The sequence below is a fragment of the Myiozetetes cayanensis genome, unplaced genomic scaffold (genome assembly GCF_022539395.1).
Source record: "Myiozetetes cayanensis isolate MyiCay16 unplaced genomic scaffold, myiCay2020 scf5-8, whole genome shotgun sequence".
In the NCBI taxonomy this organism is placed as follows: Eukaryota; Metazoa; Chordata; class Aves; order Passeriformes; family Tyrannidae; genus Myiozetetes; species Myiozetetes cayanensis.
The window spans coordinates 87,195,131-87,221,262 of NW_026087742.1; the positions used below are offsets into that span (position 1 = coordinate 87,195,131).

General features: G+C 41.4%; 1 protein-coding gene across 8 annotated transcripts in view; it reads left to right on the plus strand.

Annotated features, from left to right (window-relative positions):
- The window catches only part of MAP4K4 (mitogen-activated protein kinase kinase kinase kinase 4), a 172,224-nt gene that overhangs the window by 97,931 nt on the left and 48,161 nt on the right, over positions 1-26,132 (plus strand). For all 8 annotated transcript variants that reach the window (XM_050332482.1, XM_050332484.1, XM_050332483.1 and 5 more), the window contains exons 4-12: positions 8,438-8,563; positions 9,356-9,466; positions 12,281-12,371; positions 13,896-14,026; positions 16,284-16,338; positions 18,742-18,820; positions 20,951-21,126; positions 21,796-21,868; positions 22,345-22,555. In XM_050332482.1, the coding sequence (XP_050188439.1) occupies positions 8,438-8,563; positions 9,356-9,466; positions 12,281-12,371; positions 13,896-14,026; positions 16,284-16,338; positions 18,742-18,820; positions 20,951-21,126; positions 21,796-21,868; positions 22,345-22,555 (1,053 nt within the window). The remainder of the gene's footprint in view (positions 1-8,437; positions 8,564-9,355; positions 9,467-12,280; positions 12,372-13,895; positions 14,027-16,283; positions 16,339-18,741; positions 18,821-20,950; positions 21,127-21,795; positions 21,869-22,344; positions 22,556-26,132) is intronic.

Genomic DNA, 26,132 nt, shown 5'->3' on the forward strand with positions numbered 1-26,132 from the left:
TGCAATTTAGCATGGGGGGGAAGGTGCCTGTGAGGGGACAGCTCTGTCCACCTGAGGTGGTATTGATCCCATAGAGGGGTAAAAATCACTGGTGGGACTGTGTCTCCTGGAAGTGTGAGGTACTTGCTTTGAGGCTGCCAGCTACTCGCTGCTGGCAGTTGTGTTGGTGCTTGTTTGTGCTCCCCAGTTTTAGTAGTTTGTTTGTTTGTTTGTTTTAATTTTGATTTTTTAATGTATGATTGATTTTGGAGTACCACTGCCAGCCTGCCCCCTCTGCTTTGCAAATCTGTCTGTTTGCTTTTGGCCTACATAATGTAAGGTACTAAACAGTGCCAAGCCCTTCATCACTGTTAGGCAAAGAAATGGTGGCATGTGATGGAGTTGCTGAGTTTCTCTTGTAAGCTATTTCTCCAGACCCATTTCTTTTTAATAAAGGATTCTATGTGAAACAGCCCCAAGGAAAGCCAAAATGGGATTACTTTTTCTTCCTCTCACTTGTTCTGTTACTGTTCAGGTGTGTGTGGTGATAGCTTTCGTGTTTGTTATCCCAAACTGTTGGGATATTTTATGTCTTTCAGCATTTGGGTTTCTTTCCATGTATGAAATGAAAGAGGGGTTGTAAATAAGTTCCTCTTCCGTTTTCATGTACAGGACTTGCTGGTCATTGTGGGCGTGAGGCTGTGGGTGTGAATCTGTCCTGTGAGGGAATTAGTGTCTTCATGTAATTGTAGGTTTTCATGATGTACGTACTAGAAGAACACTAGTGTTATGTTAGGACTGCTATTTTTAATATATTTTATCTTCTCAGCTTACATTTCTGCTTGAGTGTCACAGCCCCTTCCTCCTTGCACACCAGTGCATAGGAAATCTATGGTGCATAGGAAATCTGCTTTCAGTAATTTCAACCTTTTGTCTTCTCTCTCAGATGTTTGCCTTCTGCCCCCCTCTGAGTTTAAAGCTTAGTCTCAAACCAGAACTTCAGTTTCTTGTTGAATCTCTCCAGCTGCATGAAACCTGCAGGACTTCGGAGCCTTTTCCACCTCCCAGGTCCAAACTGTGGCCCAGCAGTGTCTGGACTACACATGCAGGGAGGGGCCCATGTGTTGATCCCCTTTGGGAGGGAGATCTGTCTTCCAGGTGGCAGCAGTGGAGCTTTGCATTGCCTAGGGGAGAGCAGGGACGAGGCAGTGGGCAAATGCCTCCCTTGTCTCTGTCACCCCCAGAGATGCTGCTCTTTGTGGCATCAAGTGCCTGCTAAGATTGAAAGCAGAAAAGCTGTGCAACGCTTTAGCATTGTGCATTAGTCTGTTTTCTCTCCAGCATCTGCATCTCCTCATATTGTCTGAGCCTGGAGCTTTGTGTAAAGGAGATTGCTATAATTTCTTTCCTTCACACACAAGCTTACTTTTCATATCTGCTAGCAAGGGCTTGTTTTGATTACAAGAAATCTGAGACTGGATGTAGAATTGTATAGCAACAGGCATTTTTACTGTGAATAATAGTGATGAAAGGAGGGTACTAAACATTCCCTTTTTTATGAGAGCTCTGAAGATGTCAGTATAAGGCTAGCTTGTTGCATAACCTGTAAGTAATTTAGGCTTGATGAGGGTGGACAGTTGAATTGTAACTGGGACAAACATGCAATCTGAGCAGGAAACTTTTTAAGGAATCATATCTAGGGCTGAGGGACTAGCATTTGAAATGGTTGAAGGGGTTTGCCCTTAGGAGGTTTCTCTCCTGGTTGTCTTTGGAAAAAGCCTGTGGCATCCTGGGGTCTTACTGAGGGAGATCAGCAGTGATGCAGTTTCTGTGCCTTCAGAGCAGCTCATTGAGTGACCAGCAAAAGCACTGGAGGCACATCAGGCAAGAAAGAAAATATTGTTGTCAGAGTGACTGACAGAGGAGGTGGTTTGCGGGGAGACAATAGACAAGTATTGTTTTCACGTGGTTTTTGGCTCCTTCCTGCCTGCACGTGATTCCATCTCCCGTGCCTGCACAATGCTGCTACACAGGCTCCTTCAGGCATTGCTGGGACCCTGCTGAAGAGCTTGCCCTTCCTCATGCCTTTGTCCAGTTAATTTAACTGTCGCTTTATGGCTGCAGCCTCAGCGATGGCACTGCTGCGAGCAACTTGGCTCATTTTCTCCCTTGTTTCAAATGGTGCCTTTAGCGTGCAGTAGAGAGGGTGTTGTGCCAAGGGGAGACAAAGCAGCTTCTGTTTTGTGTGTGTTTGGAAGCGTGTTTCTCACCTGCTTGATGAAATGTTGCCACTAAGGTAACCGAAGGTGGTCATAAGGACAGCACTGTTCTGCCAGCCAGTCTTCACGAAACTAAGGGTTTTTTTGACCCTTGAAAAAGCTTCACAGCCGTCTTCTGCAATTACTGTGCCTGAGCAGTGTTGCCGGTTTGCTGTTTCTGGCAGCACGGCTCTGTGCTGGCAGTGCCAGCAGCTCAGAGGCTGGTGGGCAGCTCACAGTGACAGGATGGGTTTCCAGAAAAACTCACAAATGGTAAAGGCTGTGAAAGGCTTGCTCTGCTTGGGCTGCATTTGTGAACAAGGGGCCAAGTCTGAGAGGCACCCTCACAGCAAGAGGGGAGGGAGCAGGGGCGGGGCTGATGCTCACCACCTGTGCCACACACTCAGTGACACTGAAGGAACACTAGGCACCCAGCAAGCAGTGGCACAGGTGGTGAGCACCTCAAGAGATGGGATGTAATAAGAAAGTTGGAGGCTCTTGTATGTTAAGGTTTAGGAGGAATTGTATATGGACTTGTTAAGTGTTTACTGCACCTCTTGATTAACGTCTCTTCTTTAGACTTTCCCTCCCAAGAAAACTGTGTTTGGTATTTCCTCTTAAAAACTATTTTATGTCATATTCCCAATTCCAACGCTCCGTTGTGGTGTTGGAGAGTTTTTCCACATTGCACTCTCCACACTGCAAGCTGCTCTGCTTTATACAAACTTCCTACCTTGGCAGTCACTGGCAGGGACTTACCTGGCACTTGAAGTATCATTGCTCTTGTGGTTTGGTTCCTCGCAAAATTACAGTCTTCCTTCTTGCATGGAGGCAGCACCACAGCTCCCAATTCAAGTACCGTGCTGTGTGCAATACTGCCCCAACTTTCCTTGCCAAAATATCTCCCTCGTGTGTGAGAACTTTATTAACGACTATATATATTATGGATTCCAGCAGCAGAAAAGGTCACCTATTGTACTAGGCACTATTCAGGCTTTCCCTGTCCTGTACAGATTGTGTTCCGAATGGATGCTATTATATTGGGTGGAGGGCAGAAATGAAAAGTGAGAGGAAGCTGAAAAGAAAATAAACTGAGTTTCTTGTGGGTTTCTCCTGAGGCACATAGTGAAAGAAAGGGCAAGTCGTCATCATTTTGGTGCCTCTGAAGACAAACTAGTCTCCTCTCCACCACTCTGGGGGTCTGTGGATCAGAAGTCCCTTTTCCCTCCCAGCCATGGGCTGGGTTGTTTGGCCTGAGCCTGCTACCTGCTCCTCTACGCAGACTCCAACTCTCCTGTGATTTAAAGATTCCCAAATTCCACAAGTTACCACTGGAGCTCAGCTTGCTCTGAAACTCCAGGCAGAGCATTGCCAGCTGCCGTTCTCCAGGGAGGGCAGCTTTCTGGGTGTAGGCAGGCAGAGCTTTGTGAACAGCATTGGGAAAGCAAACGAAAACACTTCGCTATTGTGTTTGGCTTTCCACTGTTTGGTGATGATATTCATTCTTAAAACCCTTGGTTGTGGCTTAAAATGACTGGATGCCATTTGTACGGGGAGAGCTGAGATTTGTCACTGTCTCATTTCTTAAATCAAAAAGCAAAGTTACTGAAGGAACCAATTTGTATTCTACTTCATACTGATTAAGAGCAGCATATAAATCATCTGGCAGGATAGATATACTTACTCTTGCCTTTATCACAGAACATTGTCATGCTTTATCCTTGCTGGACTGTGTTTTCTCATTTGCATTTATCCTCATCATATTACTAGGGTAAATAAAATCTTCTGAAATTGTCCTGAGTTTCTCTTCCTCGAGCAGTGCCAGTCCTTTAAGAGGGCAGAATCAACAACTGGCAAAGAGCAGTGGTCAGGCAGCTCTTCCACCTGGGGGAGTTTGGATGGAAAGTCACCACTTACATGCCCTGGGACATGTCTATGCTCTATGTTTAGGTGGCTTTTTTTTTTTTTTTTTCAATTTTAAAATTCCTCTCCTGAAATAATTTCGTTGTGCTATAGAACTTGTATTTCCCCCTTTCTCCCTGAAGTGTGTTTCTCAGACAGCTTCTCATAGGGTTCTCATACCAGTTTCAATGCTGGAACAGGTCAGAACTGTTGTGCTTAGTCTCCTGAGGCATCTAGGCAAATGATGTTTGGGGAAGTATATAGAAACACGACAGACTTGAAGTCATTTTTCTTTTCCTTTGGTTATGTCCTCCCTGCTTCTGACACATCTAGAGCTTAATTCTCTTCTTTTCCATCCCTGCACATTGTCCAGTGAAGTGTTTCTGCATTCCTCATCTTCTAAAAATTTGTGTAAATAAGCAGAATCTTCTTTCAATAATGATGTGGAGGGTGGGGTGTTACCTTTGGAAAACATGATGAAATGGAATAATTGAGTTGTCCAGGTTAATCTTCCTTATACTCTAGTAGCTTTTATTTGACTGGGGGTTACTTCAATGGCAACCATGGTCAGATACTTAAAACATTAGCTACTTAAATCATCACAATTTTGTAAACGTTGATGTAATGAAAATAAGAAGTAATTGATTTGCCATCTGCATTCAGAAAAACCTGTGCTGATACTTAGCATGCAGTGATGAATGGAAGGGTAAGTGGTGTTGAGATTTTGTGCTACAGCCTTAAGCAAGCTGATCAGGTGCCACTGGATGGCATGCTGAGAGGTAACATGACTGGTTTTATTTTTACGGTGCTAGTTCATATGATTAGAAATTATCTTAGTGTACATAGGTGGATTTCTGTGAGGGCATCGTATGTGGGTTTTAATCTTACAGGCAAAATTATTTTGATCAAAAAGCGTTACAGTTAGAAATCCCTAGGAATGCTGACATGTCCATTTAATCTCTGAGGGGAAACACATGGAAAGGGAGAAGAAAGCTGCTTCAAGCTTGATCCAACCACGTGAGTCTTGTGAAAGTATAGCTTACTGCAAAAATTACTGGTAGTCAGACGTGCTGTCACAGACAGCAAATATAGAAGTATAAAACACACCAGCCCAATCACAGGGAAGACAAAGAAGGTTTCAATGGGAGTTTGTATCCACAGATAATGGCTTAAAGTGATAATTGATGCCAGCTGCATAAAATCACTAGGAAGGACTCACCAGCTGCCTGTCTCCTCTAAGAAAAAAGGATGTACTTTTGTATTACTTTCTGAGAATGACAGTCTCTTGCCTCGACCAGTTTTAATTTTCTCCTTTTCTGATACCAGTGCTTCTGTAAATGGAGGGACTGTTAGCGGTGGTCATGCAGTGCATGTGTTGTCAGGAGGAGGTGAGGGACTTTCACTTTCTGAGGCTGGCTCACATGTCCAGATCCCAGGATGGGTCCCAAAACACCTCACTCTATGTAGGAGGATCCTTGCTGCAGGCTGCGGCGTACCCTCCTTGAGGCATGTGTGTCCATAAGGAGACCTGTGCGGAAATGGTCTTATTTGGTGAGATTTTTGGGTGGGATTCATGTCACCCTGATGCAAGACATCTGCAAGACTGGTGTCTGCATCTTTGCTAATGACCTCACCCTCCTTTTGTAGTTAATGGGGAAAAGTAAACACCGGTAGGGTGCACATTGTTTGGCCTCTTTCAGATGTCCACGTTGGAATGAAATGAGCTGTACCCTGGAAAAAAAATGCTCCTGAATCTGGAACAGAACAACTTTGGTCTGGCCAACTCTTTTTTTAAAATTTCCTTTTTTTTTTTTTTTTTTAAAAATCTTACAGCAATTGCTGTACTGCAGTGGTGCTGCAGCCTTCTCTGTGCTGATTAATCCTCATGATAGTTCCTGTCGCCACAAAGTCTTCAGGACTCATTGCCAGGGAGTTATCGATCCACACTAAGTAAGTGGAATCCTCCAGAGCCTGGCAAGAATTACCAAATCCATTTATTTTTGTAGACTAGATTTTGGACTGGATTGAACTGTAGGTGAGACGCTATTTGTGTTGTGGACAAATGCTCCAGGGTGGCTGAAATAGAAGTGTAGGACCATTATTAGCCTTTAGTTAAGGGAGACGCTCGGGGTTGCTGGAGGCCATTGAGCAGGTGCTGTGACACAGCCACAGTGAAGAGCTGAAAGAGCAGTAACTGCCTGCAGTCTGCTGAGTCTGTGTGTGCCTTTTTTGTTGTTCATTCTTCAGGTTTTTTGGTGGGTTTTTTTGTTTGTTGGTTTGGTTTGTTGGTTCTTTTTGGCGAGATTTTGATTATTTTATTTTTCAGAAATAGATCCTGTCTAAATGTTATCATTTTAGCTGCTGTTACAATAGATAAACACAGACAACCTTTAGGACATCCTGCTCATTGTATTGTAAAAGCTATTGTGTTCATGTGCTGAGGGTAGGAAATAATTTTTATCTAAAAAGTCAGTTCAAAATTATTAATCCCATTATACATATTAAGCTATCAGCAGTTAAGTTCCAAACTATTAACAAAGCTATCACAGTTTTTTTCCTAAATACATAATTCAGAGGTTCAGTGTAGTAGTTCCTAGTATAATAAGCATGTATTCTTCTCTTTTTTTTTTCTTTTTGCGTATGGTCTAAATAAATAACCATGCAATAGCAAAGACAACAGAAGCAGCTAAGGAAGCACCAAGTTAGTTTTTGGCTCAAAAAGCTGTTCTGACAACAGGGCTTTCTCCCAGGGCTACTTTTCACTGGGAACTTTGATTTACAAGATTCTTTTAATATTTTGTTTGGTGTTCCAGCAATACACAGTATTTTACTTCAAAGATGCATCATGAGAAGATATAAGAATAGTTTATCCCTGGTGCATTTTGGGAATTCTGTCATAATAATTTACGACTAAGCATTGCATTTCACTTTCAGAATATTTGAAATAATTGCTTGCTTTGTAGCGTAGAGTAGCTTCTTTTACTCAAGCTGTCTGTACCACTGTGTATAAACAGTTAACATGTAGTTAGTATTAACATCTGTACATGTCATGAATAGGATATTTGATTGCTAGCATGGTACAAATTGCAAGGAAGTTTAAGGCTTAAAATTTTATCATGCAATCAGCTTTGACATCACAGGATAATCAAAATGTGCTATCATTCCCATCAACCAGCAACCCTAGGGAACAGAAGTTTTGAGTTCTTCCTGGAATCAGTTTAGGGTAGACCTCTTCTGCCTAGGTATCTAAGGATGGAAGACTGTGGAGCAAATAAAGATTGTGCCTAAAGGGGTAATCTGCCTTTTAATTTGTTGCCTTTATAGATGCTTGAAAAAGGCTCCTACTGTCTTTGGTATGGGAAGGGAGAGCTGGGGGTGGGATGGTGTCTACTTCTTCTTCTGTATCTGCTGGCTGCCTGTTCAGACACCACCTTTAAGCATGTGGATCCTTCCATGCAACATGTCCTACTGTCACTTCAGAAACAGATTGTGGGTGTTTTTAAGGAGGGTTTTCACAGTGTTACCTGTTTCATCTCTTTGAAGGGCTGATGTCCCTTCACCTGAGCTGCTCTCTTTTTGGCGTCTTGCTGAAGCAGGGGGAGCTGTGGGAAATCCTTCCTCTGTCTTTGTGTCCCAGCATCCTGTTTACTGCCCGGGCTCCTGGCCCGTTCTTCCTGATGCACTTGCTCTTCCTCCACAGAGACAGATGGAGGAGGAGGAAACTTGTGCACGAGGCCAATGCTTTGTCCTTGCAGTGAGGGGAATTCCTGATCTCCACCTCTGCTTTCCTGTGCCAGTCCCGTGCTGGCACTGAGATGGGAACCTGCTTCAGCAGCTGGCTGCATGGAGCTGCTGTCTGGCAGTTAAATAGAACTGGTTGCAATTTTCAAAATTAAAGCAGAAAAAATGAGGAAGATGTAAATAATACTCCTCTATCATAATTCCACAGATTTTTCCAGGTTTCTAGTTCTCTGGGTTACATATAGTAAAAGCCTGCTAGCTGTGTATTTGCTTATGGTATTATAAGCACAGAGTTTTTGGAACAGATTATGTCCTGCTCCATCACTGGGTCAAGTCCAGTGTATCCTGCATTTGCTTTTTTGCACTGCTGAAAACATGAGAAAGTAAAGACCTGTTTTAGACCATCTCAATAAACAGGTTTAGGATGGCTTTCCTGAGCATGATGCTGGTAAAAATGGAACTTTAAAAAAATCTACTTGTATGAAAGTGAAGAATAAATAAATAATACATGTGGTATATTCAACATATGGGGGTTTGTTTTATTTTTTTTTCCAAAGGATGAAGAGGAAGAAATCAAACTGGAGATTAATATGCTAAAGAAATATTCTCATCATAGAAATATTGCAACTTATTATGGTGCTTTCATTAAGAAGAGTCCTCCAGGACATGACGACCAACTGTGGGTAAGCAGATGTTTTTCAAACAAACATGTTCGTAAGTCTTTTCCTATTGGATGTAGTTTGAGGATGACAGAAATACCATGTTATGGAAAGACAAACTAATAGAATTTGGTGCTTGCCTGAACAGATAGATAAGTGAATCACATAGGCTAATCACACATACCTAAGAGGATATCTGAACCAAAACTTGCTATAAGCAGTGAATTTGTTCTTAAAGTAACTTTTTTCCCCCCACTTCCCCAATGGATAGTTGCATGTTTCTTGGCGACAAGACAGCTGAGCTGAGCAGTAAGAATATGTGACTGTAAAAAGAAGGCTGCACTTAAAAATTGTACCTATTACACTTCCCATCCCACCTCATCTACACCCTCTAGAGGACTGAAGTTTGGGTTTGAAATGGCAGGGTATAGTCATCAGTGCATTTTCTTGCATAAATAAATGGGAGTTAAAGGATGTGTTGCAATGGTGTGTTCAGTTTGATTCTTTCGCATTGGATGTGCTCTTACTTCTAATGCATTTTGCGTAGCTGAGCAAATCCAGATTCCCAGCATTAAATTACAGTGATTAAATCAGTCCTTGAAAATGTGGTAACTGATGTGAGACGTATTCCATATATGTCTGACACACATTGAAGACATTTGCTTGAATCCATTTTCCAGGCAGAGATGTGAAATAAATTCTATTCTCTGCTTCACAAGGGTTTCCCAGATCAATGCTGCAACCTGATTATTTTGCTTTGTTAAACAGCTGAGAACTGTGTTTAGAGTTGGCTGTACACTGATATTTGTTTTTCAGCTTGTTATGGAGTTTTGTGGAGCAGGCTCTATCACAGACCTTGTGAAGAACACGAAAGGGAATACTCTGAAAGAAGACTGGATAGCATATATCTCCAGAGAGATCCTCCGGGTAAGGAAAATAGTCTGTTCCACACAGAAACAGTCTTAGAAGATGTAGCCTAGCTTGAGGTTCTGCAAGAAGCTGTTTCTGATCAATCCCATTAGCCATGTCGTCACTTGAAAAGTGCGTAGAAGCGGATAGATGTCTGTTCCACAACATTTAACTGGGTGTGAGTTGTACTGTATATTGTACCAGAAACCTTGCAGAAAATAGCAATTTTTAGTCATGAGAAGCCAGCGGAAGAGCCAGTGACCTTATCTACTGTAGAAGCTGTGAAATGGTGTCCTTAAGAACTGAGGCTTGAAACAGTGTTGTAGCACAGTAGGGCACGGAATGCACTTTTCCAAATGTGCTTGTGGTTGTCTTTCTCTGCTCCTAATCAAATCTATGGAGGAAGGGAGTTGTTGGCTCAGGCCAGCAGTCAGGACTTCTGTGCTGTGATGTGCTCTCATATTGTATATCCCTGCAGTCTGTCTAGAGCAAGCACCTATATCATGTGTGGCTGTGTGGTGCTAGCAGATGGCGCTGCAAAAGTTTTCAGGAAGAGGGCTACAACCTACCGTTTTTTTCTGAAATTGAAACTTTAACTAGCTGCTCTTAATATTTAATTTTTGGTTGGTACAGTTTAAGTGCTTTTTGTTTGGCATTTGTTTTGCTGCACTAAGTGAATCTGGTATGGTTTTCTCGTGCTTCTTTGTAAAACAAATTGCCTCCTACCCATGCCACTACACGGTATATTTGTTCAATTGCCTAATTGTAAATGAAGTTCTGAAGGGCTTTATGTTACAGGGAACCAACACTGGCTCTTGCATAAATCAATGCTGCTGTTGTCTGTGTTACATGTTTGCTCTGCCTTGGCAATTTTTAAGATGAGGATGGAGGGAGACATATGATTCTGGTCTCTTGCTCTAATTCCAAATGCTAGAGGAGAGTCCAGCTGCTGGCATTTGGGCTGGCACATTATAAGTTGTCTACAACAGAGAAGTTGTATTTCAAATCAGATGGTTAGCATGCTTTAATATGAGGAAAGCTGACTTCTGCAGGCCTGATCGTATGCTTGATTTGAGAGCTGTGTGGCCTTGGAGATATTCTGTGCTATGTTGGATTCATTCTAAGTTCTCCTTAGGTAAAGCAGGCAAATACTTGCTGAGAAGAGCAAAAAAATGTATTTAGCCCAGAAAAGAGTTAGGGAAAGCTATCTTCTCATTCCAGGGAAAGATTTGCAGAAGGAGCCTTAATTACTGGCTATCGGGAACTGGAATATCTGGAAAAAAGGAATGCTAAACTCACATTGCTGTGAGACATTGCAAAACCTGATTTGACACAGAGTTTGTCAGAGATGGAGGAGAGAGGTTGTGTAACACAAAGTTAAAATGAGCTAGCTAAAGGGCCAAAGGTTGGCTTAGGTGGAGATACAGGTAAAGATCAACCCAGTTTATCCTTGTGTGGTTGGAGGGGTCTGAGGACTGCAGGAGAGTGGAGACATGCCCCTCTGTCTCCTCCCAGCCCTTTGCAAACCCTCATGTGTTTTTCAGTAAGGTTAGATAGTACTCTGGAGAGAACAGACGATTATCTCTCTGGTTGGGTCAGAGGAGCAGAAGGCTTTAAAAAATATCCTGTGTGAAGCTGTGGAAAAGCCTTCATTCCTGTGAAAAATAGGACCACACTTAGCAGTCAGTGAAGGGTCTTGGAAACATCAGCCCTCTTGATTTGCTTGTGATGTGTGGAGAGAAGCTGTGGATGGTGGAGTTTTTGTCACACTCATTAATTGTTAAAAAAAAAGAAAATAGCCCAATGGTTATGTAGGCAAACCGGTAAATGATCATTTAATGAGGAACATGTGTAGGAAATACTTCTCTACAGCAACCACTACTCTCTTAACCTTTTGCAGCTGTAAAGGTTCTATTTCTTTATTTTTCATAAAAAATTAAAAGCCTGTGAGAGCAACAAGAACAGGCAAGACGATCCCACTGGAGACTACAATTTTCCAAGCAGAAAACTGAGGAGAAACCAAAATACAGGCAGTTGCTAAGAGGGTTGCCTGTTGTTCTCCCAATTACATTAGAGAGTAAAATGCAACATATGTCTTTCTCAGCCCTCCTTCCACATGGCTAACGCTTTGGGGCATGCATCCAGGTGCTGTCTCAACAAAAAGCACCGTATGCCAGGAGGTTTTGTTTCCTTTGGAAAGTATAACGCTTATGCTTTTTAAAGTTTTTTTTCTTCTTTTTTCCTTTGTATTTTTTTTCCTGAGGAAGAATTATCTGGTTTCATATATATGAAGGAGGCTAGAGAAAAGAACTACAGCTTTGCAGCAGAGCATTTCTTTCTCATCTGTCAACCCTTGCCCTCAAACATGACTGCCAGCCCATCATCCTCCCACTCCTTCTCAGGGGTGCATATATGCATGTTGATGCTGCATCCTTTTTCCTTCTACCTCCCTTCCCCAGAGTATATTCTGTGTGACCCTGTGCAGGTCAGATGTCAGTGATATGCACCCATGCTGATGTCATTTACAATGTGAGTGCATGGAGACTTTCTAGGAGCTGAACTTTCTTCACACGACAGCGGAGAGGTGTTTGCACAGTGCAGATGTTGGGCTGTATTTATGTACAGTGTGTGCATAACCTGGGGCCTTTGTCTCTGCTCCATTACCAAATACTGTGTTGTTACAAGGCTGCTGTGGATCCCATTGCACCCAGTTGCTGAACAAGAGCACAAGACCCAGTGCTGTGACCTTAGGGGCTGCTGGTTATGGGTAGTCTGTTGCTAGGCCAAGAGCCTAACTGTGAACATCCTCTCCTTCCTCTCTCCTTAATGCAGGGGTTGGCACATCTTCATGCCCATCATGTGATTCACAGGGATATCAAAGGGCAAAATGTGCTGTTAACAGAGAACGCAGAAGTGAAACTTGGTAAGTAGGCACACATAGCCACTTCCTCATTCATTCAGCCTTTGGTTTTATGATCTTCTCAAATTAATTTCATCATTTAAGAGCCCCACAACATGTTTTCTAGCATGAATACTTTGTCACTGCTTTCCTGTGGATTGACAGCTGCATGTATTTCCTCCTGCCCTGGGAGGATGGAGCACAGGTTGTTGTTGAATTTTGTCAGAAGATGTTGGCTTTCATGCCAGAGAATCAGTGATGGGATCATTTTATTTACCCTGCTGAGCTGTGTGTGACTTGAGTTTGTTCTAATTCCCTTTATTCTGGACTTGGGAAGTGACAGGAATCTCTCTCATATTTGGCTTTAACTAAAATAGCACCTGCTGTTCAGGTTCTGGACACAAAAATATGATCTGGACAGCACTCTCAAGGGAGCTGTAGCATCGAGTTCAAAACACAGTTCCAGATCTGGCATGCCTGCCGAAAACCTTGCTCATCCCTGGCCTCTTCTGTCGCTGCCAAGTGGACATACTCTTTTTTTCTTCCTCTCTAATTTGTCTCTTTCAGTTACTGCACATGTTAACCTTCTGTGTTTGTATCACGCTACACTCACCACCTTTTTTTCGTTAAATATAGAGCCATGCTGAAGCCCTCCCACCCAGCCCACATCCCTTCTGTTTTGCATTACACCTTCCTGCAGCACAAGGCATGGGAAGATGTCCCGGCTGCTGGAGGAGGAAGCTCTCGGGAGAGCTTTCCTTTGTTTGGTCCAAAATGGAGCACAGTAGCTTCCAAATCATTGCTCCCACTGAGCTTGTCTACACCCGTTTGTCAGTGTCACTTGGCTGATGGATGCAGTGAAGCTGACAGAGGCAGCTACTGGTATAGAAAGACATATAGCACTGGTTGTCAGCAGGGAGAACTGAAGGGTGGAAAACGCCCTTGTAATATATATAATTACCTTGTAATGAAATGGGCATCTCTTTCTCGTGTGTGCTCAGAGTTAGCGCTCCTTGAGTAATCCCTCCTCTTTTGCTGCCACTTCTGCTCTGTCATCAGAGACCAATTCCCTGAACAACAGATTATTTTTTTTTTTTTTTTAGAGCAGCAAATGTGGTGAGCCAAAAGGGAGATTGAGAAAGGTGTTTATGAGTGCAGTTTTCCCACAGCATGAGAGGTGCCTTTGGGAAATGGCTCCTTCTGTATAGACAAAAGGTGCTTGGCTTCATCATGTGGGAAGGGAATAGCGCTTTCTCAGCCTCCCAGGCAGTATTTTTGCAGCTGTGCTCTCCCTTCTGTCCAGGCAGACCAGTGAGAGGTGCAGGAGAGATGCTCATACTCTGCCATGTTCCCTGACACTTGTGGCCCAAGCACACTGCGTGCGAACCACACGGGCTTATTTGCCTCAGGATTTATCATTGTATTTTTCCTCAGCACGGTCCTCCCACGTGGAACATCTACAGGGTTTTGTTTCCAAATCACTTTATGAAAGTAATCGCTGCATTATTTTTCGTCACTTACTTTATTTTACTCTTTTCCCACCCACAGTGGATTTTGGTGTGAGTGCTCAGCTGGACAGGACAGTTGGCAGGAGAAACACTTTTATTGGGACTCCGTACTGGATGGCTCCAGAAGTTATTGCCTGTGATGAAAATCCGGATGCTACGTATGATTATAGAGTAAGAGAATCCTGTTCAAAGAAAAAAACCCAAACAAACACTTGCAGTATAAATGTCCATGAATGATGTCAGTTTCTGAGACTTATGCTTTGTAGGAGTAATAACTATTTTGTATAGTTACATTCTTATTATAGGACTACAAGGTATGGATACTGTCAAATTGTGACCTTTAACAGTTGCTGTTGTTTGTATTATCGTAGCTTTGAGACATAAGGAGTATAGGACTTCAGGGTGCTGTAGGTGCTTAGAGAAGGCAAAAAAGAGTTTAACTGGAAATGCTTGTGTTCTCAATTTGTGTAATGGTTGTACATTAAATTGTGTTAGACTCTGTCCCAGTTATCGTAGTAACCCAGAACAATACATTTTAGGTGTTACCTGAAATAGAACCACCGTCTGGAGAGCCAGTGAGGTACAGAAGGAGCTCTTAAAACTATTTCTGTTTTCAGGATACATATACAAGTTGATAAAAATTTATCCATCAAAACATTTCTTAACAAAGATCATTCTTTACACTGTTTGGTAACCAAAGATTTAGTTACTGCAAAACTGTAATTGTCTTGATGGTATTTGCACTACCCTTAAGAATATGAAGTATATGTATTTGAAGTTAAATTTTTCTAGTGAAAGCATACTGTAATCTTAGAAGTTGTTCTCAGCTGACTTTAATGAGAGCACAAAGAAAGAAAAAAAAGTGGAAATAAGCTTTTAGAAATATTTACTTGGACTAGTGCAGTGTTCCAGCTTTTAACCAAGGGCAACAAGAATATCAGAAAGCCAGGGATTAAGGCCCTAGAACTGAATGTCAGTTATATCAATTAATTATATCAATTTGCTGAGATTGATAATGGTTTTAGCTATCAGTATGTTTGTGTATGTCTAAATCTGTTTAAAAACCCAGATTATTTGAATTAGTGTTTTTGTATCTTTTGACTAAGATTGATCAAATTGATCCTGTTTCTCATTATTTAATTGCTTTTTACATCCGTCATCTCACTGTACTAAAGATAATGCTTTATATCTTTGCAGGTGGAGTTATTAGTAAGAAAGATTTGGTATTAAATGATCTAATAAAATAGAAAAACTCCCTGTAATATTTGTATTATTACACACTCCCTGTGTAATATTTGTAATGCAGTAGTGATGTGAAAAACAACACCTCCTGCCTCTGAAAACACCTGTTTATTGTTACTGGTGAAGCCTATAGGGCACTCTCTCCCCAAAAAAATTCACGCTTGAAAGATTCTGTAAGGTCCTGAGGTTGTGCAATTTAGCTTAAATGGCTGAATTGGACTAAGAGAAAAGATTGCCTTGCTGTGTCTGAAAGTACGATTGTTGGAAATGTTTTTCTGCTTGTAGTACATGAAGAGCTTATCTGCTCATTAGTTTTAAGTAATTTAAAATAAACACAACACTATTATGACCAGACATGACGACTACTTTGCTCAAGAACAGCTCTCTTTCACAGCAGCCTCCTCCAGCACTTTGCCTGTTAAGCCATGTCAGTCTCTGGAGTTGGTTCCTTGCCAGAATCTTCCAATCATTTGCCCGTGTTTGACCTTCCTGGCTCTTGTTCAGGCTCCTCCTATTCAGAGGTGCTGGCCAGAGGTGGTACCTTGAAAGGCTCCTGCTGAAGGACTCTTGTTCTGTAAAGCTAAGATGGTAGGGGAGGAGTGTTATCTTTGGTACAGACAGAGGTGAAGTAAATGTTGTGAACCTCTCTGCCTTTTCAGTTGGTGACTAATTCACCTCTCCTGTTTAACATGGGCCAGTATTTTCCTTCTGTTCCTGCTTGTTGTTTATGTACCTGAAGAACCCTTTCTTGTAGTTTTTGGTACCTCTGAGCATTTTAAATTTGATCTAAGCTTTTGATTTTATAACTGCATCTCTACACACCCTGGCAATACCCTTGTTCAACCCTTTTTAAATAAGAGAATATTGGAAACTGTTGTTTCACAGGCTTAGATTTCTGGCAGATGTGTTTTCCATTGTTATAACGTGAATATATTTTTACATGTTATTAGAAAAAGTTGTTTGCTCACTCTGTAAGAATAGGTGCTTGTGTTTCTGCATATACATATGAGTTATGTGAAAAGTAGGATTTTATTATACTATTACAAGAAAAAAGTAGCTTGTATTATTTAAATAGCCATGGTATTTGGTTTCAGCCTCACCTACAGGGCCTCTCTAAATAGTACTCTCTTACTGTCTGAATGGGCAAATCCACCTACTAACATATGGTCTCTCTCTTTTTATGCAGAGTGACCTTTGGTCATGCGGCATTACGGCCATAGAGATGGCAGAAGGAGCTCCCCGTAAGTGATACGTGTGCTTCTCCAGGGGGCTGATTAAGACTGAAACATGTACTTGGGAGGTGCTGGTTGTAATCTAAGTCTAGGTTTGAGGTTTTTGAAAGTATCCTCGTGTTATTTCTGTTCTCTTTGGTTTTGTCTGCTCTATAAATATAAAATCCCGTAAATAGCAATGCTTTTGATAAAGATAGGATTGTGTTTAAGCACTACAGTGCAGACTGCAGTAATTTAATTTCTATAGTAGGAATATTTGGAAGCTAATCGAGTGTCTGACTTCCTTCCTATGGCTAGTATATTGTGTTTTGGAGTTGTGTCACAGTTTGTCTATGGCCTGGCCTGGAATACTGAAACCTCAGCTGGGGAGAGGGTCAGTGGGGCCTTGAAGAAACAGACTTTAATGAAAAGAACACCTGTAGCAATTGTTTCTGTGTTGGCTTTCTGTTGATCTGGATAATGCTAACATTGCTTCTCTTTTTGTTTCCACTTGTCAGTCGGTGGTGTTGGTCTTCCTTAGCAGTGACATGACTTAGAGTGTAAATCCATCTTCAACACAAAGCATTGAACTTAAGTATCCTCAAGCAGGGATCATTGTCAGTTCATATGGATATTTTTTGAGAGGGAAATCGGAAACCAAAAATGCACAACTTTTTAATAGGTTCTTTTCTTTTCACATAGTTCTTTTGGAATATCAAGGCAGACAGCAGATATATGAGGAGGACAGAAACATTTGAAAAGAAAAGAAGTTAGGCATGATATTTTGGCTTTTAACGATAATTTTTATGGAAGTCCATATTGAACTTCCAAATATACTTACCCTCACCCTCAGCTGGAACTCTGTATTTAAAAAATAACAACCTAAGATACCTAAGAGTAAGTTAATTTTTTTTTACACCTAAAAAACTACCACCACACCACAGCCCAGCTTGAAACATCTGTCTTTGAAATAATCATGTTGAAATAAAGTATTGATATTTCCTGGGTAAAAAATGGTCATTTCATTATAGCTACTGCCTGATTTTTGTTGTTGTTGACTTTAATGTAAGATTTAGAAATCTAATCACAATGCTCTTATGTTGATTCGTGTTTTAGGAAGTCTGATAGTTTGGTTTTAGGGTTTTTTTCCCTTCCTAATCTGCGCACATTTCATGAATACCTGTGTGAGAGCTGCTCCCAGGACACCTCAGCCAGTGCTGTGTTAAGTGTTTGAGCTACCCCTTGACCTCCTTTTTGCCATACCTTTTTGTTCATTGCATTGGGTTACCTGGATGGCTCTCAGACAAAAGCTGTGTCTATGGCCTTTTAAGCCTAGAATTGGACAACAATTTTTTTTTTTTTTCATTTCCGAACCAAAGCAGAGCTTGACCCCTCTTTGTGTAAAAGCGCTTGCAAGAGTGTCATTTCAGAAGTAAGCAAAGATCCAGTGTAAATGCTGAACAGCTCTTGTCCTCTGGCATGTGGGCTCTACTTCCTCCTCCAGTAACAGTGGAAGAGTTCGTCCTTAAGCTTGGCGCTCTTCTGGGATCCCCAGACATCCAGGGGGCTTCTTTGTCAAGATTGTGGCCCCTTATTTTTGAGTCCAGAATTCGCTTTACATCAGTTTGTTTCTCCTGAATTTCTGTTGTGTGGAAAGTGTCACATCTTCCTGCAGTGATCACTCAAGCTGAGACTGATGGTGCAAGAGGTCAAACATAAGAAGATGGTTAAAACAGAAGATTTGCTCCTAGTGACCTTTCTTGGGCAGCCTCTCTCCATGCTCCCTTATTTTCCTGTGTTGCTTTGCTATGGGACATGAGGAAAGGCTGTTGGGTGGAGTTCCTGGACTGCCATTAAATGTCCACTGAAAGCAAAAGAATTTCTTTTGACAAAAGTTATGGGCTTACATTTCAGTTCTGTAGGGAATACTTTTTTGTGATACAGTCACTCCTGTGCTTCAAAACTGTCATGCCTTGAAGTAAAGGAAATACCTAAGTCTGGAGAGTAGAAATGAGGCATCCTCCATAATGGGAGCAAAGGGCAGGTAGAGGGAAGATTTTATGAAACAGTAACTGTCACTGTTCCCTTCTGCCATCATCATCTCCCAGTGTTTTATTGACTGAAAAGTCAATAAAAAAGTTAAATGATGTGGGGCTAGAGGAGGGCCGTGCTCAGATGTTCCCATCATGGTTGATTCTGAAGGTTAATCCGTGCTTCTATCTCTTTCTCTTTTTTGGGCTATCCTTGGCATATTGAGCTGTGGAATTTTTGTGATTTTGGGCCAATTCCATTTAGCTGGGTTGCTGTCTGCACCTGCTGCACGTACGCTTGGGATGGGGGAGATGATTGTGGAAACTGAAGTCATGGTATTGACAGAGAGCAACTAAACCGGTGTCTGTATGTCTCTGTCTGGTTTTGTTTTCTTCCCTTCAGCACTTTGTGACATGCATCCCATGAGGGCACTCTTTCTGATACCCAGGAACCCCCCGCCACGGTTAAAATCCAAGAAATGGTATGTATTAGTTATATCTTGCTTGTAGCATTTTGTAGCATGATGTTTTCTTGGGTCACATACAGTTTTGTGACTGCTTCCACAGAACTGTAAAGCAAATGAAGTTAGCAAAAATCACTCTGTTATCTTTTGTGCCACTGAATCAAAGCATGAAGCAAAATTCATGTGTTATTTAGTTCTGTTTGTCTCAGAGAAATTTTATCTGGGATTGTGTCAAAATTGCTCCTTGACAGAGCAGCATCTGTATTTAGGTGACAAATGGATCCATATTTTAAAAAATAAACTCCTGCAGCACTCTTAATATGCAGTATGTTTTCTCAGATGTATCATAACACAGGAACAGAACAGTACTATAGTGTTCTAGTTGCTAAATAGAAAGGAGCTATTAAAACTAATGAAGGCTTTTACTATAATTATTGTAAACGGTTGGAATTGAGTGCACGCTTCTTGCCAGCTGAGAAGAATCCATTAGTATCAGAGGATTTCCTCCCAGTTACTGGTTACAACTGGCACATATGAAAAAAAAAAATACTCCCTAGAAAGAGTGTTTCTTATAGATTGAATGTGATCACAGGATGCTGTGATCCTGTCAAAATAATGAAGCGGTTTGACTGCCAGTTCAATATCAACATAATATAAACTTGGCTTGCTTGCTGGGCTTGGTCTTTACCTGGATTGACTTATTTATGCACTTGTAGTGTTAAGGTATACTCCCTCTCATATGTCCCTTCTACATATATTAAAGGAATAGAGATGCATATACAGTATTTGCATAAGCCTTTCATTAACCTTTTTATGTAAAATAATAACACTTAAGGCATGAGGAATAAAAAAATCTAAACAACCAAGTAACCTTGAATTCTGCTTTTTTGATTACAGTAGGAAAGTGAACTGATGGATGGAAACCATTGTTTTTACACTTAACCGTGTAGTGGAGATGTTTGCTCTTAAAGCTCTGGAGTAGTTTGAGAGCACCTACCAATTACAAAGCGACTCTGGTCAAAGGCAGTGCTGCTGTGACTCAGCTGTTTTGATAGTGTGCACAGTGGCAGGTTATGAGAAAATGGGCCAAGTGATGAAAAAATCGTAGAATCATCATAGAATGACATGAGTCGGAAGTGACGTTAAAGATCATCTAGATCCAAGTCCTGCCATGGACAGGGATGCCACCCAGTAATTCACATAGGTCAGGACCCCATCCAATCTGACCTTGAGCACTTCCAGGGATGGGGCATCTGCAGCTTCTCTGGGCAACCTGTTGCAGTGCCTCACTGCAGTTTTGAATATTTCCAGTATTGTCATTTTGTAAGGCGGCTTGTTGGTGACTTCTTTCTGGAGATGTCTTCTTTCAAGAGTTCAGATGAAGTACAAAGTTAGGAAGGTGTTGCTGCAGCTTAGCTAACTCCCGTACCCTGCCACTATGCTGTGTGCAGTTCACACCCTTAAATTGTATCAGGGAGAACTTGACCCCAGGTGCGTGAACAGACAACACTGATCAACACCCACCTGTTGTTCTGTAAGAGTTTTTTTGTGTGACTCTTCAGGTAAAAATTAAAATAATCTGAAATTCTAGCAGATCTAACTATGTTAGCCCAGGTGCATACAAAGGCAGTGAGGTGTTGCATGTGTTGGTCGTGGCAGACACAATTCTTCTGACTTCTGGCATGGCTATCTATAGCAGACGTTCCCTTAGATAGCATGGCAGATGGAAGCACACCAGAGCTGCGCTGCCTCTGCTCCAAGCAAACTGGATTCTATCCAATTCTGATCAAGAAGTAGCAGAGCTGGGTTTGCACAATTTACCTTTACTAACAGATCCTGACTTTCAGGGTATGCCTGTGAAAGAGGGCACATTATTCTGAGGCTGTGCCTAAGCACTACAGGTATGTTCACGTTACCCTGTGTCCCTCCAGCCCTGTGCCCATCCAGCTCAGCTTAGCTTGAACGCACTCAGCTTTGTTTAGGAGGTATACTCGCAGGCAGCACTTGTACTGTCCTCTGAGATGTGATGCTCTTTGAGGAAAGGAATTAGACTTTGAAGAAGAACAGAAAAAATGTTTCAGGTGAGTTTTACCTGTCACTTCATTTTGTGTTGTTTTGGTTTTTTTTTTTTTTTTCCTGCTTTCTCAGGTCAAAAAAGTTTTTCAGCTTTATAGAAGGTTGTCTAGTGAAGAATTACATGCAGCGCCCTTCTACAGAACAACTGTTGAAACATCCGTTTATACGTGACCAACCAAATGAAAGGCAAGTCCGAATCCAGCTTAAGGACCATATAGACAGGACCAGAAAGAAGAGAGGAGAGAAAGGTATGCAGCTTATAAAAATCAAGTATTTCAACTTGTCAAAAGTACATATTTTTGTCCTGCTTTACATTCTAAATCCTCGCCCTAGAAAAACTCCTAACAACCCAAATCCTTAAAAGGTTCTTTTTTAATTCATAATTTGACTATCAGCAGGCTTCTATGTGTTGTTCTGTCCTTTACAGAGAAAGTATCAATTTCAAATGCTGTATTTTCTGATATAGTTGAGTATTTTGCTTCTGGGCCACTGCCTCTTCCATACAAGTGTTAAATGGTATTTAGGAGAATATTGGCATACATGCATTTCCCATTTTTGATCTGTGGTAGTTTCATTTCCTAGAATGGTGCCATAAATCAGACTTGCATGAAATGACCCATCACAAGAGCTCTATGAACACATGCCTGGGGTAGCCTTTTCTCTTTATTCAGGTGCTGATGAGGTGTCTTGTCTTACATATGAAACCTGGTGTCATTTAGGGAGCTTGCTGGAACTCTTCTGTGCTGCTTTACAAGTCTGGGAAGATGGGGTTGTATATATAGAATGAGTTCTAAGGTCTATGATAGATTTTCTCACTGAAGGGTACATGAAATGGTTCACTGAGGTGCTACTGCAACCCTGCACTGTCCTAAAATTAAAAATAAGTACTATCTAGGTCTTTGTTTCTTTCCTGTTAGATGAGACGGAGTATGAATATAGTGGAAGTGAGGAAGAAGAGGAGGAAGTGCCTGAACAAGAAGGAGAGCCAAGGTAATAATTGCTATTGGGATGGCTCAGGGCAGTCTGTGCCAAGTAATGTGATTATAAATCAGTCTGTGATTATAAATCAGGAGCAAGCTAAATTTCTCTCTTATTAAGTGAATGCACAAGCCACACAAACCACTCAAAAGGTTTGAATACCTATGCTGTGACTGCTAAAGGCTTTAAAGCTCCCCCTCCTATGGCTTAGAGCTAACAAACTCTGGATGGAGGGAGATTTATGACAAATATGATTGATCAGGGTCTCCACAATGTTAGCATTGGTCCTTATTTTGCTTGGCCTCATTTCACACCTTCCACTGAGAACGTGTATTTAACATGCATCCATGTTAAATTTGCTTTGAAAGAAATGAGATAAAACTTTACCATCATGATATATTTTAAGAATGTTCCCCTGCTTTGGAAAAGGTATGTAATGGCTCATCAGGCTTTATTGTACAGGAGGCTTTAACTTCCTCTTGTTGCAGTTCCATTGTCAATGTGCCTGGAGAATCAACCCTCCGACGTGATTTCCTGAGACTGCAGCAGGAAAACAAGGAACGGTCTGAGGCCCTTCGGAGACAGCAGCTGCTGCAGGAGCAGCAGCTCCGTGAGCAGGAGGAGTACAAGAGGCAGCTGCTGGCAGAGAGGCAGAAGCGCATCGAGCAGCAGAAGGAGCAAAGGAGGCGGCTAGAAGAGGTAGAAACAGGAGACTGGAGTCTGGGGTGCAGAAACCCCTCTTACGCTTGTGTTTACCCTTTCTGCCCCCATGTAAAAGAGTTCCCGGTAGCCCCAGCACATCTCAGGAAGGAAAACATGTGAAAATCCACCTGCAAATGCAGAGCAAAGCACTTAAATCCATTACTGGCTACTTGAATATAAACTGTCTTCCCAAGCATTTGAATATCCAGCAGCTCCAGTGGAGACAACAGGAACCAGAGCTGTGTTGTTTAAAGGTGTTTCTTGGGGGAAGGCTGTGTCTTGGTCTCTGTTTAGACTTTAGGTAGCTGTAGAGAACAGGAGACATTAATTATTCCCAGATGGATTTTTTTCTCAAGAGTATTTCTGGGGGGCAGGGGGGGCATAACATGTCTCAAATTTCCCTTTAAGTCTTTCTCAAACATCGGTGCTTGGCATTTATTCTTGGTAGGTAGGTTCCTGTTTTTTAATGTATTACTCTCTCATGCATATTAGCTTAATGATTAAAATCCACCTAGATCATAGAATCATAGAATGGTTTGGATTGGAAGGGGCTTTTAAAGGTAGATCTATAAATATGTTTTATAATCAGTGTTAAAATTGTAATTCTCCAAGAATTACAAGTATGTGAACCATACATTTGTGATATGATGAGGAGGCAGTTTCTATATGCTACTGGAAGATAAAGTGAATGTACATGTTCAATATTGTTCTGTCATACTTGTCACCTCCAAAGATCTTGTGTGCATTAATATATATGTGTGTACATGGAATATGCAGTGTGAGCTTCAGAGGTAGGAGGATTTCAAAACAGCTCTTCAGGGCAAAGCTGGGTATGACACAGAGCTGAAGTGAAACCAATCTTCTGGCTCTTCAGGAAGTGCCGGGTCAAATTCCAGTCGTCCTTAAATGACCTCTTGCTTGAGTCTCTGTTTCAAACGTTCACTTAGCAATGATGGAAAAACTACACCCAGTCTGGTTTTCCAAATTCTAGTAATGTTTAATGAGGACACAACCAGGACCAAATGTTGATTTGCATCCCGTGATGTGTTTGCATAACAAATAATACAAAGTAAGTTCCAAATAGCTTTCTAGGTCACATTATGCTCCTTATCCCTCTTTTTCAGTGTGCAAATGAGTTAAGTGCTGCCGTAAGGAGAGGTTGGTAGCTAAGATTCAACCACACATGAATCCAGGAGGAGGGACAAGGGGAGGCATATTAACTCCATTTCTCTTCTGTTTCTTCCTTACCCTGCTGAGAATGCCAAGATAAACATCGTAGCACTTCCAAGTGTTTTTAGACTCTGTAGCAATTTTGTGGGGGGAGCAACTAATAAAAAAAGACACTAGAAAAATATGAAAATAAAATATTGATATTGACAAAGGTGGGTAAAGTTGAGATACTGTTTAGCCTCTAAAATTTTTCTTAGTGTGGGAGTCAACTGTTTCTCTTAAATGCCACTTTAATCTCTAAGGTTCTGCAGGCAGTATTTTTTTGTTGAAGAAGAGGATTACAATTAAATTATCTAGGTCATTTAACTTTAGTAATCAGTGCAACTCTTAAAATCTGGATTTCTTTTTAAAATAAAGGACATGCTGCTGCTAGTAGTGGAAACAAAGCAATGCACCATTTTCCTTGCATGGGTTGAACTTTTTGGGGCAGTTGCAGATATCATAACTTATTGAGCAACTGAAAAGAAAAGGCAGTTACCTGAAAGTTGTGTTTAATCAGTCCTGCTTTTTAAAATACAAACCAAAACTGACAGCTTCCACATCCACAAGACAGCATGTAATGTAGATTGATGTATTACTGAATAAGGTTGCACAGTAAACCATGTAAAATTTTTAAGATAAAAGTTTTTTACCTCATATTGGTCTGTAACCTCTGCCTGGTTCCCCCAGAGGCATAAATATGAATGATTAGTTATCATCATTCAAAAGGTTTCCTTTTGCAAGTGAAGGGGTGATCATATTGTTCTTAAAGTGGATTAAAAAAAGGCCTCACATTTAGCTTTCAATAAAAAACCCATTTAGTGTGTTGGATCTTGCATTGGAAAAATCTATGATCCCAAGTGATTTTTAACAAAATAGCAGCCAAAACAAACTCTTTTAGATGGGGGAAGGGTGGAAGACATATATTTAGATAAACATCAGTGTTGTGACACAATTGAAGGCCAAAATATTGGAATGTTGTCACTTTGTCCTTAACTCACCCCCCCTGTTTTGATGAAGCCAGTAAACAATGAAGAGCTTGGTAATGGGAGTTAAGATTAGTGTTAGGCATTGAATTTCAGGGCTTCCATAGCTTTGTTGATATTTTTACCAAGCCTTGCTTTCTTGTAATTTTTCCTTGTGTAAAGTAAGTTTATGTTTGCACATACCCAGTTAATATTCTTTGTTAGAATTTTATGTATTAGATAATCTTCCTGGACAAGTTGCATATACTTCCCCCCCTCCCTGCTTCCTAAATTAAAATTGAGGGCTTGTTCTTACAATGCTGGCACAGAGCCTAGACAGTTTTGACCGAGACTGTAACAGGAACCGTGTTTAGGACATTTGCCAAAAACTGTAATTCTCAGCAGTATTAGAGAAAAGATTGCTTTTTAAAAGGCATATAGGTGACTTCTAAAACTCATTGTTGCAGGAACTTTGTAATTTGTGTGTTCCTGAGAAGGTGAAATGATATATGGTCAAAGTATAGGAAATGACCTGAGACATTTTGGGATGGGTTTTATTTGTCCTACGCTCAACCCTCCTTTAAAAGTTATATAAAGACTATCAACTCAAATGTTTCTACACCAATCCACACAACATGAGGAACAAACAGGAGGAGCTCAAAAGTTTTGACCCAGTCCCAGAGATTTGGCGTCAGTGGCATAAGTGAAACCTGATGGGAAGAGTCCTGTGACTGAAGTGCCCTGTTGGATAGTTATAGGCTCTTCAGGAAGGATCTGCAGGGCAGAGCAGAAGAGGCAGAGGGATGGCACTGTATGTAATAGAAGGGTTAGAATGTATGGAGCTCAGAGTTGGCAGTGGCCTCTGGGTAAGAATCAAGGGGCAAACAAATGCGGATGTCATCGTGGGAGTCTGCTGTAGGCCTCCCAGCCAGGACACTGACAAATTATTCTTTGAGGAACTAAGGGACACTTCCAAGTGAACTGCCCTTGTCCTTATGGGGGACTTCAACTTGCCAGAAATTAACTGGGATCATCACACAACTGGTAGAACCCAGGCCGGAAGATTCCTAAAAAACCTGGATGGCAACTTTATGGAACAGATCCTAAGGGAGCCAACCGGGAAAGATACCCTCCTTAATCTGTTGCTTGTCAACAGAGTGGATCTTGTAAGTGAAGTTGAGATTGGTGACCACAGCGACTATGAAACAACTGAGTTTTAAGTCTCTGTTGACAGGAGGAAAAGTGCCAGCAACACCTCAACTCTGGATATGAGGAGAGCAGACTTCAGACTGCTCAGGGAATTAGTAAGTAAAGTCCCCATGGAAAATGTTTTTGCAGGTGCTGGGATCCATCAGTGGTGGTCACTTTTTAAACATGACCTCCTAAGGGTGCAGGAGCAG